The sequence below is a fragment of the Canis lupus genome, chromosome 1 (genome assembly GCF_003254725.2).
Source record: "Canis lupus dingo isolate Sandy chromosome 1, ASM325472v2, whole genome shotgun sequence".
Classification (NCBI taxonomy): Eukaryota; Metazoa; Chordata; class Mammalia; order Carnivora; family Canidae; genus Canis; species Canis lupus.
The window spans coordinates 79,306,978-79,325,078 of NC_064243.1; the positions used below are offsets into that span (position 1 = coordinate 79,306,978).

General features: G+C 39.9%; 1 protein-coding gene across 12 annotated transcripts in view; it reads right to left on the reverse strand.

Moving 5' to 3' along the window:
* Positions 1-18,101, reverse strand: part of LOC112644677 (transducin-like enhancer protein 4) — a 142,472-nt gene that overhangs the window by 68,345 nt on the left and 56,026 nt on the right. For 6 of the 12 annotated variants that reach the window (XM_049091783.1, XM_049116501.1, XM_049091767.1 and 3 more), the window contains 2 exons: positions 1,451-1,655; positions 181-197 (listed from right to left, as the gene is read on the reverse strand). In XM_049091783.1, the coding sequence (XP_048947740.1) occupies positions 181-197; positions 1,451-1,655 (222 nt within the window). The remainder of the gene's footprint in view (positions 1-180; positions 198-1,450; positions 1,656-18,101) is intronic. The other 6 variants (XM_049091762.1, XM_049091775.1, XM_049116487.1 and 3 more) reach the window with 1 other exon arrangement.

Here is an 18,101-nt window from a genome sequence, read left to right on the forward strand (position 1 = left end):
AGACCACTATTTTCAAAAATCTCAACCACTTAACTGAAAGTAGTCAAAAATACAGTTAACCATTTGGTAAAACCCACCAAATCATTCTGTAAATCTCAAAGAATCTGTCACTAGATTTATTCAAATCATTTAGAGACGGTTAAGCCATTCAATTCCTTCATCTGTGAATGTGAGTCCTACCTTGATGGAGTCTCTGTCTATAGGCAAAACAGCAGCAATACAGGTGGTGGGAAGAAGGAAAAAGAAAAGTACCAGTTAGTTTACATAAAATCATGTATTTATCAAACTTGATCTCTGCTAAATAATAAATGGCACAGATGTCATCTTTGCAGTAAAGTTAATTATTAATACTACTCAACCAGATCCACAAGGTGCCAATCTACCTTTGACACAATTTCAGAAACCAAAGCTGGAAATTCAGATTATTTATACTCCTTATCAACTTGTCCACTTATAAAAGTGTTCACAGTCATGTTTCAGCTCTGCGTCATAGCATTACTGTAACTGGATGGGAAATACTACAGTTTCCAACCTCAGAGATGGGAAATTCATGTTTGTGTGATAAAATCATTTACACAAGGTTATTATTCATGGTAATGACACTGAAACAAGAGGAGATATGAGGTTTTAATTATAACCACACCCTTCTAACCAATGAACCACCCATGTGCTAACTAAATTCCCACAAAAGAATGTGGGGAGAGACTTCTTCATTTGCTTTTCTGCCACTGGCTAATACAAATTATTAGTAAGCACCATATAAACATACGGTCACATCAAAATAACTCTGAACTCATCATATACTTTAAATGGAGGGAGGAAACCAATCTGGAGGGAGCACAACTGTCCTTCAAATCAATTACTTGCATAAACAATTGTGTCGTTCTTATAGGAAGAAATGAGTTAATTTCATGCTTCTAGACAGCCTGTGCGAGAGAGGTAGTTAAAGCCAACAGATTTCATTAATTTGGGCTGCACTCTCAATTACTAAGACTACTAAAATTGTTTTCTTACCTGAGAGATTTTTATTGCACCATATAGGCTGATCTGATTTATAACTAATAACTGACTCTGTCAAGTTATCAAGTGAGTCTTTATCAGTGAGTCCTTCCCCAAAACAGAATAGGTCAAAATCAGCCACTAATGCCACTTGCTATTTCAAACACAGAGCACTGTGGGATTGTATTACAGATTTAGTCTTGGGGATCAAAGGCAATAACTAGGAAACCAGACCCCTTGCCTTTGGGGACTGCATTCACTGTTGCCAACCACTAGAGGATCATTTGGGGGGAAAAAACGCTTCCAATAATTCATTTACCTTCCAGAGGAAATCCTTTGTGTACTCACTGGTTAAATTAAATCCAGAGACAGAATAAACAATGGTTATCCAGAACCTACCCTCCTTGGCAGGTAGGTAACAGCGGATTGACATCTTGAAAGAATCACTCACCTCTTTGGTGATCATTGTCATGGTGCTTCTTCTCATCTTTAATTGGAAGGTGGGACTGGCCTCCCAGGGCACTGGACAGGGCCAGAAGGCCAGCGCTGCTCCCGATGGGTGGAATGGCAGGGGGCTGAAGCCCCGAAGGGTGTGGGGTCAGAGGAACTGGCAGACCATGTCCATGTGATAAATGCTGGGCCTGGAGTTGTTGCTGCTGTGAGGAATTAGACAAAGATATTGAACTTGTTCCCTGTATCCGTGCCCCATCCCCCAGCCACCAAAAAGAAAAGAGGTGCAAATGATCAAGGAAAACTCAGCACCCACAAAGGACAAGATTTATCCTTCTATATAGATTTTTTTAGAAGGGGAGGGAGGGAGATGTAGAGGGGAGACATACTCTTTTTTTACTTAGATTTGGGGGTTTTGCACCATATTGTAAGGAACTTTAATTTTTACATAGTAAAGTTAGCTAAGTAACTTTTAATAGCTGAAACTCAGCTTTCTCCAACAAAATGTCTGTATTTTGTTCTCCAAAACATACGGCCTCGCTATCCTACATTTCTAATCAAAACATATACGTGACTAACTGTTAAAGTAGTTATGTTGAACAAAAAAAAAAAGCTGAAAATTGAGAAAATTAGTGTTAAACAGTTCTCCCAGAACCGCTGCACAGCATGCGGCGGGAGTTAATTTGAAAGAGAAAACCTGAATTAACAACCCAGAAAAGGAAACCGGTTGCAGCCACCGTTTTAAGCCCTTTAAGTGTCCTCAGCGGTACTTGAGCAAATTACTAAAGAAAATCTAATGTAGCAAGGCTGGGGTCCTCCTGTAGGCTTGCTCAATAATGCTGAAATAATTGGGCACTCTGTGCACGTTTAGTGATGCTCGAATGGAAAGCTAGAGGCCTGCCCTTGCACTCTTCTCCAGCGGCCGCCTCGCTGTTGTGACAGGTTTATCTGAGTGGGACTGTGATGCATGCACCAGTAACTGTGCTGACAAGAGTTTAAAGTCATTTTTACCAGCACACTGGCAACACATGGAGAAAGCCCTTGAGAGGCTGGAATGGGAGTGCTTGACCTCAGCAGAGGCCGCATCACGCTTGGCTACAGGAAAGGCTCTGGGCAGGCCCTGCAGCCTCCTCGGCCTCCTAGGAGTGGGGAGGTGGGAGGGGGAGGCAACAAGATGACAGGAAGTTTAATACCCTCACCCACCGGAACCCCCTTCTGCCGGAGACTCTGCCTAACCCTGTTCTAGGGGAACAAGTGCTGAGGAATTCTCAGACTAACTTTTGCAGTGATTACATTTTAATTAATGCTTCCAAGTCAGTCACTTGTCAGGTCTACCGTATGACAGCCAAACAGTTTTCTAGACTCTTTCCAGGTAGGACTGCGTATGCTGCTCCCTTCCACTGAGAAAAAGGATCCTGAAAGGCTTTTTTTTTTTCTTTTCAAGAAAATATTTCAAAGAAAAAAGTATTTTTTTCTTCTCCCCAAATGACTTTTATTTCCTTCCTCTTTTCACTCTATACGTCCTTCCTGTGTCTGACTATAAAAGTCAAAGTATAGCATTAATTAGCTCTTTTCTCCAATTGACCTACAACTATTTTCTGGCTACATGCACTTAAAATATAGTCAATAAAGTACTAACACCTTTAAAGCAAGTTTACATCAATAAAATGGACAAATTGGAGCAGTGATCCAGATATTGTACCAGCCCGTGCCCACCCTATAGTCCTGTGAAGCACTAACTGCAGGCTTCAAGACAGTGTATTGCTCCACCTGAGGAGCCAAAGTCATGCTCATAATTCTTTCTGTACTGTTACTTAGTGGTGACCAGGAAGTATGAGCACACCATCCTATTTCCTAAATGCGCAAAAAAAAAAAAAAATGTCTAGGAAGAAAACAAGGCCTTTAGGTAAATACATGGCAAATTTATTTCAGAACCTTTTCAACTGGAATCACCAGAAACTGTTTGAATTCCCTTTCTCTTCTAAATCTCCTAATACTTGATGTCTATGGGTCAGGCACATATCCACTTTGTACCTCAGATCAAAGTTCAATTGGAAAGCATTCATTAAGAGCCTGCAAATGTGTCTTCTTTTATCATCCTTCCCAGACTCTAAGCTCTGTGAGACTACATCTGACGCAAACCTGAGCTACCTGCAAGCACTGAGACTCAGAATACCTGGGCAATCCCAAAGTATGTGCATTTATTTTATTAGACATTAAAAAAAAAAAGCCTCAGCCAGAAGCATTTCCTTCGGTGATCCAGGTGTTTCACTTCCATTTTTCTTTCTCAGGACAAAAAAATAAGCACTCTCATCTTCATTTCTCTATGCAACCAGGAACATTTCAAAGGCAGGAAAAAAAAAAAAAAAAAAACCTGAGTCTGTTGCATATGCCATTCACAGTAGAGACTTCTGGAGAGCCTCACTATTCCACCTCCAAGTAGCTCTGGCACTACTAGCTTCTCCCATTCTCCTCTCTGGCCATCTTTCTGAGGCCGAGACCCTGCCCCACCTACACAGGCTGTGTCAGCTTTCCATTCCCTCTTTCTTTCAGTGCTGTTGATTCTGCAGTGCTCTTCCTCACCTTCAACTGTTCTGCCACTGATTCTGTCCTTCTGCCAGCCAGCTGGATACCAGCATCCCTAGGATTTTGTTTATGATGAATTGTCTAGTGAACGCCAAAAGAACGTAGCACTTTTTCAGGAGGGAAAAAACACTGTATTTTAATCACTTTGTGCGTCCTCCACTGCCCCCAACACAGTGCCCTGTACATAATTGGCATTTGATAAATGTTTGTTAAATTTAATTAAAATAACCTTCTTTTGCCCTCTTCAGCTACTGGCCTGTGTGTGTGTGTGTGTGTGTGTGTCCTTGACTTTGCACAGCCAAACTTCTCTAAAAACTAGTGCAAATCTGCTCTCTCCACTTCTTAGGAAGCCCCTTCTGTATACACACACACACACACACACACACACACACACACACATTCCCTCTTTCTTTAACTCTCTAAATCTGGATTCTGGGGATCCCTGGGTGGCTCAGCAGTTTGGAGCCTGCCTTTGGCCCAGGGCATGACCCTGGAGTCCCGGGATCAAGTCCCACATCGGGCTCCCTGCATGGATGGATCCTGCTTCTCTCTCTGCCTGTGTCACTGCCTCTGTCTCTTGTGAATAAATAAGTAAAATCTTTAAAAAAAAAAATCTAGATTCTGAGCCCCTTCTCCTGAAACTGGTGACCACACTGCAATTATTTCAAGACTTTACAGTTTTCTTCCTCTCTGACATACACACAGCCACAGACAGTACACTCTCCTTGCTGAGACTTCACTCTGCCTGCTTCAAAGAGGCCTCTCTTACTTGTCTGAATGCTCTGCTATTAGCTTTCCTTCTTGGTGTTTTCTTCTCCTGCTCACTAAAGAGGAACAGTCCTCAACCTTCTGCTCCCCTCAAATGCTCTGGTGGCCCTGGTCTAACTTCTTGCCAGACAGTTCTACTTGGCAGTCCAGCATTATTATTATGTGACAACAAAAATGTTTCATACAAATGCCCTAGGTAACTTCTGCTGGCCCAAGTTAATCGGCCACCATCAATTTGTCTTTCTTCTGTGCTCCCACATCCTGAATCACCAGAGTCTATCAGTTCCCAAATAATTCCTTATATTTCTACCACCACCATACCTATCAGACCCTTTAACATACATACGTTGATTAGAGTAAGCCTCCATTAGATCACTTGAATTCATCCTGCATCACCACTGGCATGTTGTTCCCCTCAATTCATGTCATCTCTTATCTCTTATAACCTCACCTTTACCTAAGTTGTAGTCATCCATCCCAGCTCACCTCATGTTCCACCTGTTCTGCAAAGGCCTCTCACACATCCCACACTTCTACGATTGCACAGGACTCCCTTGGTCTTTCACTGGCACTCCTGGCACCTAACTCACCACTATTTGATCATATGATCATACATTTAAAGATTCTGATAAATTAATTTCCACTGCCTATGTCTGCATGTATGTCAGAGAGAAAGAAATACAGGAGCAGAGTTCCTATATACCCTTTACCTGGCTTCCATTAAAGTTAGTATCTTACATAACCACAGAAATTACCAAAACTAAATACTAAGCTAGTGCATTATTTATCAAACTACAGACTTTATTCAGATTTCTTTAGTTTTTCCACTAATGCCATTTTTCTGTTCTAGGATGCCACCCTGAAGCTTTAATTTTTCACATGTTATTATACCAAAATTGAAAAGGCCCTTTCACGGATCTAAAGAATGGCGACACCCAAATAACAGTCAAGTTGGTGAGTGGAACATGCCTTGAACTTAGGAGAAAAAAGAATGAAAAAGGGCTTCCGTGAACCCATTTCATGAGTCAGACTATACATAGAAAATATCAAACAAAAAAAGCATACTAAGTAGAGAGCATCTGGTAGAAAGGGTAGTCTTTCTCAAGTGTTTAAAATATAAGATTATAAAATAAAAACGCAATTAATTGTCACCAAAAGATATATGACAAAAATGTGAGACATACAGGAATGATTTAGTACATTTTAAAATGTTTACATCTATGAAATACACCACTTTCATTATTAGGTGGTCATTTTTAAGTTTCTTTATAAGTTCACACTTAGAAACGATCCTAGAAGTAAGTGGCAGATGCACACTGATAATGACTCCTGATTAGTCAATAATACAAACGTGGAAGATGCCATCTTAATCTTCAAATAAAAGCAGTGAGTCACCATCAACTGAACTCCACCCTTTCCTCAATTAAAAATAAAATGGCTTCTATCAAATTTCAAATGACATTCAACAATTCAATACAAAGAAGAATCTCTGTCACGTCTTCTCATTAACAGAGGAAAACTCAAAAAGCAGATTCCCAGGGAGAAGACTCCAGTTTCACCAGATTTTATTCCAGAAGCTGAGAGTAGCATACCCTAATGGACTGCCCTGCAACACAAGCTGAAGATGCCCCATGGCATCTTCCTCTCTCTGGTTTCCACCCCATCCACGTTAATTACAGAGCAATTAACCTGCAAAGTTTACTACTTTATTACAGTCATGCCAAGAAATGTAAAACTTCTTGTTTCTTAAAGACAGAAGGAAAAGATATATATGTTAAGAGTACATAATTCAACACTGACTTGTTACTGAAATAATTTAAGACAAATCACCATCTAATTACAAACAAGTTAAAAATGACTTTATAAGAAAAAAAAAAGCCAAAAATAAAAAAGGGCACAGACCATAGTACCAATTAGACATTAAAATAAAATACACTCTGTAACCATAACTAAGAAAAAACCTATTGAGAAAGATACATATATTGGAAAAACTCTTCTCACTGAGCTCCCTAGGCTATTACTATCTTTGATTGCTTATTTAAAAAGGTGGGGAAAAAAAGAAAGAAAAGAAAACCCAAAACACTCTCTTATCTCTAACCACAATACAAAATAAAAATCATTTTTTTTGGTGGTTCCCCTGATGGGCCATTCAAGAGAATAAACATTAAAATGGAATGAACTTTAAACTTAGACAAGTAAGCATTCCATTAAGATAATTAATTTAATTTTGAAAAATAGCCAGTAATTACTTCTGAAAATATACAGCAATGAGGTGGTAGATATAGCCTCAATTCTGTTAATAGCCTTCTACTGGAGTTTCTGTAACAAAGAATTATTTCCCTGCAGTTTCTATTTTGGAACGAAGTGTAGAAAAGGACCCACAAGCAAATCAAGTTCACAGGAAATGTCTTGAAATGTTGTCCTTCTGCAAAAAGAGGAATTTTTTTTTTAATGATTTTATTTAATTATTTGAGAGAGAAAAAGCAGGAGTGAGGAGGGGGGCACAGGGAGAGGGAGGGAGCCTGATTCTGACTGGGGCTCAACCCCAGGACCCCAAGAGGACAAGCGGAGCCCAAGCAGACACAACTAACTCAGTCACCTGGGTGCCCCAAAGAGGAATTGTTTTTAATCAAATGTCCCCAACTCTGCTTGATCAACAAGACTTGAGAGGCCAATGATCAGCAGGAACAGAGTAAGTACAGTGCTTCAGTAAATACATATCCCTAGCAATTCTGGACAATTCCACCAGGAAACCAGGCAGAGATTTTCTTTTTTTTTTTTTCTTTTTTTTTCCCCTCCCCCCCAGGCAGAGATTTTCTTGACCACTATTCTCATTTCTACTATGCTATCAACCACAAAAAATTCCTAAAAAGGAAAAAAAAAAAAAAAAAGCATAATCTTTCTCAGAACAAGGATAATCCCAGTAGCAATAAGCACACTTAGTGTCATATCATGGTTTCTTTAAAAAAAAAAAAAAAGGGTGCATGGTGAGCCTGCTAGCTCTTGTGCCAGGGAGTAAGAAAGCTATCTAAACTAATGGGGAGGGGCAGCCCTGGTGGCTTAGCGGTTTAGCCCCGCCTTCAGCCCAGGGCCTGATCCTGGAGACCCGGGATCCAGTCCCACATCGTGCTCCCTGCATGGAGTCTGCTTCTCCCTCTGCCTGTGTCTCTGCATGTGTGTCTCTCTCTCTGTGTGTGTCTCTCATGAATAAATAAATAAAATCTTAAAAAAAAAAAAAAAAATACGGCAGCCCGGGTGGCTCAGAGGTTTAGTGCCACCTCTGGCCCAGGGCATGATCCTGAAGAATTGGGATGGAGTCCCAAGTCGGGCTCCCTACATGGAGCCTGCTTCTCCCTCTGCCTGTGTCTCTGCCTCTCTCTCTCTCTCTCACGAATAAATAAATAAAATCTTTAAAGTAAATAAATAAAATAAATAAATAAATAAATAAACTAACAGGGAATCACAAGCAGGACACCGACCCAACTAGAAAGGGTCATGACTGGCAGAACTTGAGACAATTTAAGCATCATAAAGAATAATAACTGTATTAGATTATAACACATTTTAAGAAAGAGTTTCCAGGAGTGGGGTCCATGGTACCCCAAGAAAATAGGTGGGGCTGTGGGGCATTCTGAGGTCAGGGAATAGGGAATGACTCCCAAATTCACAACATTCTTGCACCCACTGGCCAACATGGGTGTATGGAGCATCTGTGACTACAGCCAACCAGAAGATACCATGCTGAGAGAAGTAATGGGGGACCCAGTGACCTTGACTGAGGACCCAGGAAAGAGGAGACAACAGACTCTGAAATGGGGTAATAACCCCAGCAGACAGCCCAGGACTGGGCTGGTATCTATAATCTCTGAACTGTGAAGATGTCCTTCAGTAAAGACCCTGTCTGTGGGGGGGCTGGACTGAGTCTGAGAAAGGAGATACTGAATGGCACTCAGTGATGCACAATAATGAAGAGGCTATCAGAGCCACCAAGCTGGAATTATTACCATCTATGTAAGTAAGAGCCAGTCACTTAACATTTCTGGGGCTCAGTTTCTTCAAATAAAAAGTGGGAATAGTTTTAAAATCTATCCCAAGGGTGTTGGGAGAAATCTATGAGATTGTACTTATAAAACTCTTACCACAGTGCATGGTAAATAATAAACAATGAATAGTGACTGCTATCAATGGAAAAAGGTATCCAGAAGTCCGTCCATATAAACACACACACACACACACACACACACACATATACATACGTGGGTGTGCAGGGAGAGTTCTTCTTTACAGAGTATTAATTTAAAAGGGAAAAGAATGCAAAATGTACCACTTCACCGCTCCAAATGTATTAATAGCATCAACAGAGGCTAAAACCCATGGGTAAAAAGTTGTTGGGGATCAAGTGATTCATTGTCAAAGCATCACCCCACAGATTACTATGCTTCACCAACAATGGGATACAACTGTATACACAATAGCACCTCAGTACTATTCTTACTCAAAATATTTAACCTGAATCTAAACAGGAGGAAACAATCAGAAAAATCCAAGTAGTGAGACAAGCCACAAGACTGGTCTAGATTCTTCTCAAACACCAAAGTCATAAATAAAGTAATAGTATGGGGACTGTTCTACCCTAGAGAAGACTGCAGAGACATAGGCACAAAGATATCTGTGAATATGAGTTATCAATTGGGGGAAAACTGCTAGAAAGAAAAAGTGCTATCATAGACATTTTGTGAACTGGAGTGGGAGTGCAAACAATACACTGGATATGTGTTAACTGTATCATCCTTATATAAGAAAATACCCTGGTTCATAGAAGATGCATGCTGATGTATCATGAGGTACGCCGTCATCATGATGGCCTCTTGCTCTCAAAGATTTCAGCACACACACAGAAGACAAAATGTTAACTGGTGAGTCTAGGTGATGAGTACAGTGTTTATGTCACTATTCTTTCCACTTCTCTGTAGTTGTTGGGGTGGAGAAAATAGATATGCCCTGCTTTCTGGTCAGAAGACTGGGAGGTCTTGCCTTTTTTTTTTTTTTTTTTAAGATTTATTTATTTGAGAGAGCCACATGTGTACAGGAGTGGAGGAGGGGCAGAAGGAGAAGCAGATTCCTGGATGAGTTGGGAACCAGATGCCAGGCTCCACCTCAGGACCCTGAGACTGATCCGAGCAGAAGTCGGATGCTTAACTGACTGAGCCACCCAGGTGCCCTAGGAGTTCTTGCTTTTAACAAACACCTCTAGCAAAAGCAAGTGAATATATGGAAAGAAGTCAAGAATTAAAAGAACACAAGAACAAACTTTCAACCTAGGTTTATCTGTAACACATTCCAATGACTTAAAACAAGAATGAGATTTCCTCCAGTAGCAAGAACTGCATGTAGAAGAACCCAAAGAAAAAGATCACTGCAAGGACGTTTTTCATACTAACAACACAGATCTCTGTGCCCCTCAACATCCCTAAGCTGTTCTTTAAGGGGAAGATACATAACAAGCAAAAGAAGCAATCTAGTGACTCAATCCAGTGACTCCTGTGTCAAGGATTCAACTGTCTTAACTTACAGTTTAACTCACAAAGTGATAATGGCAAGAAAAGGTGAGGGAAAATGCCCCAAATCTGATTATTACATAGTTAACTTTCCCATCGGAGAAATTTTTCTGAATTGGTCCAAAGTTTACCAGGAAAAACAGAAATATAATTTCCTGGAAACTTGTTTACGTTTTAAAAAAAAATTTTTAGAGATTTTTAACAAATCTTACCAAAATCGATGCTTTTGTTTTAGTTAAGGTCACCAAGCTAGGGGATCTTGCTCAGAAAAGTTTTCTTCAGTTATTTCAGAGTACTTAAATCAAGCTGCGTTTAAAAGGCCATTGACTTTAGGTTCTTCAGTAATCCTGCAACTGACCATCAAAAGTAGAATGAATTTCAGATGATACTAAGATGAGCTCCGTCCAACATTTTGAGCAAAACTCATATGTGCTGTACATGTGTGTATCTACAGAGAATACACACATAAATGAAACAAAATTTTAACACTACCAAATAGTATGTGTAGCTTACTGTAGTTATTTTCTATTCTCTTCTACTTAATAAAAAATGTTGATTATAGCTCACTGAATTGATTTTACTGCACACTCATATGAGTCTGACTCACAATTCAAAAAACACTGAGCTAGTTGTGATATTGTGATTTATAAGAATTATACATTTGGTCTTTGTCCATTACTTCTAGCACAGAGAACCCATGAGATGTCCTAAGCAATAAGAGCAGCAAAGGTATCTTTTCTTATGCTAATGAGGTGACTTTAGGGGAGCTGGTTACTAGGAGAACCAACTATGTAATTAAAGGGTTAGAACTTTCAGCCCACTCTCTGATCTCAGGGGAGAAGAGGGGGCTAGAGACAGAGTCCCATCATCATCAGTGGCCAATGATTTAATCAATCATGCCAAAAAGCCTCCATAAAAACTCAAAGGACGGGATTGTGTAAGCTCCCTCACTGACGGAACACATGGGAAGAGCTGGAGAGAATGTGTACTAGGAGAGGGCAGGAAACTCCACACCCTTGCCCAATTCTTTGTCTTATGGATCTCTTCTATCTTCTGGTTTCTGAACTATATCCTTTTACAATACACGGCTAATCTAGTAAGCAAAATGTTTCTCTGAGTTCTGTGAGCTGCTGTAAGCAAATTAATGGAACCCAAGAAGGAACTGTCGGAAGCACAGGTGACAACTTGGACTTGCAACTGGCTTCTGAAGTGGAGGGTGGTGTGGTAGCGGTGGTAGGAAGGTGTCTGGAAGGGCTGAGGCAGGATGTTATCTCCATGGAGACAGTATCAGAATTTAGCTGAGTAATAAGACACCCAGCTGGTATTGGAGAATTGCTTGGTTGAGTGGGAACCCATCCCCCCTCAGCCTCCAGGAATGGGGTTCAGAATCTTCTAGGCTAACACTCCCACATGTGAGGCCCAAGGTTAGAGTCAGATTTTACCAGCATCAAGAATGAAGCACAAGCCCCCACCATCCAGTCCAGTGATGGTGCTCACTGTCCCATGGGAACCTTACTTAACTAGGGTGGTATAACTCTAAGAGATAAGCAAACCTTCATAAGAATCAAGAAAGACTGACAGCCCTTCTGGGGAAGTGAGTTTTAAACTAAGACCTGAAGGTTGAGGGTTGTCAGCACCTTGCAGAGAGCGGAGAGAAAGGAATGAGGAGCAGGCCCTGAAGTGACCAAGGAAGTTAAAGAAAATCTGGTGGGAGCCCAGTGAGCAAGAGAGTAGTAGGGTAGAACGTAAATATGGGGATCAGATTATGAACAGAAAGAACTTTATAGACTTTCACGTAAGAATAAGGAGAGCTTTAGGCTCTGGGGAGTGAGTTTTTTTGGTTTGGTTTTTGTCTTTCAAATTAAACTAAATTTTTACTTGGTCTTTGATGGGCATAAACTGGATTGTAATCATTTGCTGGCTATTATTTGTTGCCAGTATCTTTTCTCATTTATGGGGCTTGTCTTTCCATTTTCTTTAGGATATTTTTAATGAACAGATGTTTTTAATTTTAACTTGGTAATATTATCAATTTTTTTCTTATGGTTTGAGCTTCCTGTCACCCATTGAGAAATACTTTTCTACCCTAAGATAAAGATTCTTCTTGTTTTGTTTTTCTCTGAAAGTTTTAGTTCTGTCTTTAATACACTTTTTGGATCGACTTCCGCAAATGATAAGATAGGTAGAACCAATTTCATTTCTTCCGGAAGAATAACCAACTTCTCCCCCTCAGTAATACTTACTAATGGCTATCTCCCCCCTCCCCGCCCCACCACCCATTGATTTGCATGTCCCTCTAATGTATATGAATGGATATATATGAGTACTTACTAAATTGGTCTAAATAAAGACTAACCAATATTGTGACCTAGAGTATTAAATAATTTTAAAATGTTTAAAGTGCAGAATGTTTATGTGAAACTGTGAGAGTGGCCACAAAGAAAGGAGAGAGACCAGCTGGGAGGTAACACAGGGTCCCCAGTCAAAAACTAATGATGACTCAGAGTTGTGGCAAAGAGTGTAAGGAGTTAAGATAAGTTGAGGTGGCTCTGAAAAGGCATGGTTATGGAAGAAGACCATGAGAATAATGAAGGAATCCAGGATACCTTGTTAACATTCAGGCCCCTAGTAACTGGGTAGATGATTGTACTATTTACTCGGATGGAGCAGAGGAGGAATGGGGCTATACATACAATTCTGCTAAATACCTTATTTTTATAGAGCAGTTTTAGGTTCACAGAAGTTTTAACATCTTTAGAAGAGTCATGTCTAATGAAGACAAGCAGAATATAAAGAAAGAGTCCCACAAAACCCTACCAGACAAATAACAACTCCTGTAATGATTAGTCCCCCTAGCATTTTTTTCCAATGCATATATAAGCATTTTAAAACACCAATAACATCATGCTATCTTGTAGTTTAAAGTCCTTTTCCTATTTAGTGTGTTATCAAACATTTTCCCATATCCATAAGTAATGCTTTGACTATCACTTGTAATGGCTGGGTAGTATATACCATCATATAGGTATAGGAGAGTTCACTTAAGTGATCCTTTATTGTTTGGCTAAAATTTAGGTTGTTTCTCATTTTGATGTAAGTATGGCGTCGTCATGGTATTACAATACACCAGTTAAGATAGTTCCTTGACAAGTTATGAATACCCATATTAAAGTGGTCTAAATAACAGGTTTTTATTTCTCAGTTAACAAGTCCAAGGTTAGTCAGATGACCTGGCCATGTTGAGGTTTCACATCATCATCTCTCTGGCTCTCATGGCCCCTCTTATATCCCATTTCCACACCAAAATGGATGCCATAGCTCCAAGCATGAACTCATCCTCACACAACCATGTTCAAATACAGAAAGAGGGCAATTTTCTTTTTATGAGTCTTTCTGTTCAGGGGAAAAAAAAAAAAAAAAAAAAAGAGGGAGAGATCTCCTTATATCTCATGGATTTATGGATAGGCCCACAGCTTAGCTGTGAAGAATGCTGGACAGAGCACCTGGAGGGTCCACAGCAGGAGGTAGGCTCAGCCTGCAAGAAACAACCAACAAAACCTGCCTTGACCATCTATCTTTACTCACAGGCCAGACTGAGCTATTAGCTAAGAGACCCAAACTACCTCTGAGCTTTTAATACAAGTAGGCAGCGGCTTAAACTTCTCCTTGCAACAGTTCCTTCTCCCAGAGATTCATTTATGCAGAGATGTAGCTACAAATTGCTTATGATCAACCCAGAAAGACCCAGGGGGTGGGGGGGTGGAAATACATAACTGCCACTTTGCTTCAGAGCCACAGTGGCACCAGCTCTGCTGGTCACAGAAGATAAGCTAGGTATCTAGGTGCCTAAATAAATTATCCCCCTTTTATTAATAAATTTATCAAGGGAAAACAATTTGTGAAAATCACAAGGGACAGAAGAACTGTGGGGTTGCCTTAAAAGGGGTTTAAGAATATACCATTTTTGCCTCTGTGTCTCTCATGAATAAATAAAATCTAAAAACAAAACAAACAAAAAAAAGAATATACCATTTTTAGTTTTCCTTAAAAGGTTTATGTGTAGAGGTTAGTGCTAACTCTTGCTTATTAGGTCAACATGATAATTTCAGTGTGCAATTATTACTACATTCCACGAAGTAATTGTTATTCACAAGCAGAATGGACAAGATTTTCACCAGATGGAGAATGAAAGCAGAAAAAAAAAAAAAGTACACAGTTTATCGTAAGACAATGAAATAATTTCAAAAAGGACTCCCCCAGATATACTGGCAATCACCACAGATCCTTATTTATTTAGTGCCTTTTGACTGGCCACTGGCCCTCTAGTGTCCTCTTCTACCAGTATCCCCTTCCTCCACCACTGCTGCCTATAATTTTGCTTAACCTCACACCTCGCTTTCACTGGGTAACTGCTACCCTGGTGCTTGGATTGTGATTTAATATTAACATGATTTATCCATCTTTGGATCTACCACTCCCATGAAATCATGAGCACCAAAGAGGCAGGGACCAGTTTTTAATCATCATTGTGCCCCAGAACTATAAAGGGTGCTTGTATAAATAGGAAACTAATAAAGTGGAAAATATTTTGAAGGAATATTTACTTTTTTTTTTTTTTTAATACAACTATACGAAGGCAGCTGCTGGCTCCAGTTAATTCCTCTTAATATAAACAATATCCCAAGCAGCCATTATCATTAACTGTCAGTTAAAGCTTAAAAGTTTAACATGGCTAACTTGTTTTCCATAGTACCTATGATAAGTGCAGCTCATCCAAGTGCAGCTTTGGTTTTTTTTGTTTGTTTTTGTTTTTTAAACTATCGACAGTTGAAGGAACTCCCCCATCCCCTCGGCAATATTTAGAAACAAATTCAGCATAAACTCCTGGTCTCCAGTTTCTGGAACAACTGTCTAGCAATGTCTCCTTTTAATGCTATAGATAACTGTTTTCTAGCTGCATGTACTCCACCAGGTATTTTACTATTTCACATCAGGATCTGGCACAGTTCTACTCCCATAAAACACAGGCTCAACATTCTTGCGTTATAGGACCTTTTGTGAAACTAGGTCCAAAATTTCTTCTCTAGAAAATGTACATATCCCTTCCACCCACCCATAGTTTCATCAACATTTTGGGAAGCTAATGGACAGCCTAATACCCAAGCATGAAATCCAAGAAGATCCAAAGATGTAGGTTTAAAATACCACGAACCTAGGCTTAAAAGTTGTGTTTAGAACAACTTATGATTCTTACATATGAGAGTAAGTTACAACAGACCAGGAGAAACACAATATGAGTCAGGAGTAGCCAGATGATCTATGCAATAATAAGCTTCCGACCACTTAGGCAAACCAATTAGTATGTGCATCAGGCACACCCAATTTCCATTTCCCTCACTGAGCTCTGGGCACTAAACACTGGACACTCCTACAGTGGATCTTGGGATAAAGAGACTATTGATCCTCATATAAAAGAAGAAAGAACAGAGGGGAACAAATAAAGGACAAGTGTAATAAAATGGTTAAATGTGTGAGCTCTGAAGTTGGTCTAAGTCTGAACCCCAGTTCCACCACTTCCTCTGTGTGGCCTTTACCCCTTCAGAGCCCTGGTTTCACTTTCTGTAAAGTTGGGAGAATAATACTATCTTCCACACGGGGCTGATGTGAAGATTAAACGAGATAATGCATGTGAATTTTTAACACAGTGCTGACAAAACAAAAACACTTGCTATTTTTACTTACCTGTTTAGGGAGAAGAATATAAGCCCAGGGATGTAAATCTAGAGAAATAACTGTGACACAAAGGCCCTCTAGTTTTAAAATAAAAAACCCATAGTTATCAAAACAAAGAGGCTTAGTAATCATACTAGGTTAGAAAAGTGATAGTACTTTATTGGCTATCTACCCCAGCCATGCACCCTACAAGGTGAGAACTGTTAAATAAAATTCATAAGATCATACTACAATTGCCACTCAGGATTGTGGATTTTTTTTTTTACCAGGTCAAACTTCCTCTCAAAATTCTGTGCTGGGGGGCGGGGGGGGTGTGTGTGTGTCAAAATGCAAAAATAGCTCAAAATAAGAGTATTTGTTCATTTAACAGGTACTTATTAAATATAATAAATTACTATACATTTACTGAACAAATAGTTACCGAGGACTTACTGTACAAATATTTATCGAACACGATGAGTCTAGGCACCATGGCAGGCAAGTGAACAAGATCTCACTTGCTAGTGAAGGGAGTGTGATGCATTCACAAACAAATAAATGGTAAATGCTGTGAGAAAAGCAGAGCCGGTAAACTGGCCAGAGAATGAACTGGGTAAAAGAGCTACTAAAAAAAAAAAAAAAAAAGAGCTACTAAAGCCTGCTGGTCAGGGAAGTCCTTTCTCGGGAGGTATCGGAGAGGGACTTTAAGGAGCATTAGGAAAACCATGTCAGGCCTTCAGAAGAGCTGATGCACAGTCAAGAAGCAGCTTAGGGTGACCCACGGACAGAAGAAAAAGGCCAATGTGTGACTGTGGGTGAAATACAGTCAAATAAAGAGAATGAGTGGTATGTGAAGTCAGAGAGGTGGGCAGTCAGCTCATGAAGAAATCTGTAGGCCACAGTAAGATATTTAGACTTCATTTTAAGCAAAACTGGCAGCCCTCAGAGACAGGTTTTATTTTAATTTTTTTAAAGATTTTATTTATTTATTCATGAGAGACACAGAGAGAGAGAGGCAGAGACACAGGCAGAGGGAAAAGCAGGCTCCATGCAGGGAGCCCGATGTGGGACTCGATCCCAGGTCTCCAGGATCAGGCCCTGGGCTGAAGGCGGCGCTAAACCACTGGGCCACCCGGGCTGCCCCAGAGACAGGTTTTAAAAGCGGGGAGCAAGAGGATCCAAGTTGTATTTCAGAAGATCACTCTGGCTGCTGCGGGTAGGATAAAGCATCGAGAGACAAATGTGTTAACAAGAAGCCCTATCAGGAGGAAGCTGGAGGAGACCAGGGGAGGGAATACCTGGGACCAGGGGAAGACAAAAAATGTAGTCACTCTCGACAGAACAGTCTGGAGGAAGAAGAGATACCATTTTTGATAGCAGAGGTTTTTTTATTGAGCTTGGATTGTTTCCCTTCTTCTATCAGCCAGTCTCTAGGACATAAACAATGAAGACCCAAGTTCTCAGGGATACTGTAAAGAAGACAAGCAAGAACGGCAAAGAATAAGCACAAAATGGAATGGGGAATATCGATAATGAAAGCTACAGATATCAAGACGGTGTCATTGGCAAAAGAACAGACACCCAGTTTAACAGGACAGAACAAAGTTGAGAAGAGGACCCATATGTATGTATGTATATGTATATGTGTGTGTGTGTGTGTGTGTATATATATATATTAGCAGATCTTCAACAATGGTGCAAAGGCAATTCAATGGAAAAAAGAGTTATTTTAACAAATGTGTTGGTAAATTGAATCAAAGATCCATATGAAGAAAGAGATAGAGAAAGAAACCAGACCTATATCTCCTACCATAAGCAAAATTAATTCCAATTTGATCACAAGCCTAAACATACAACTTCTAGATGAACATCTTTGTGGTCTTGGGTAAGACAAAGATTACTGAGAGACAACACCAAAAGTTAAGATTCATGAAGAAAAAAATTCATAAATTTGATTTCCTCAGTGTTAAATATTTCTGCTCTTCAAAAGATACTATTAGCACTGGGTGTTATTCTGTATGTTGGTAA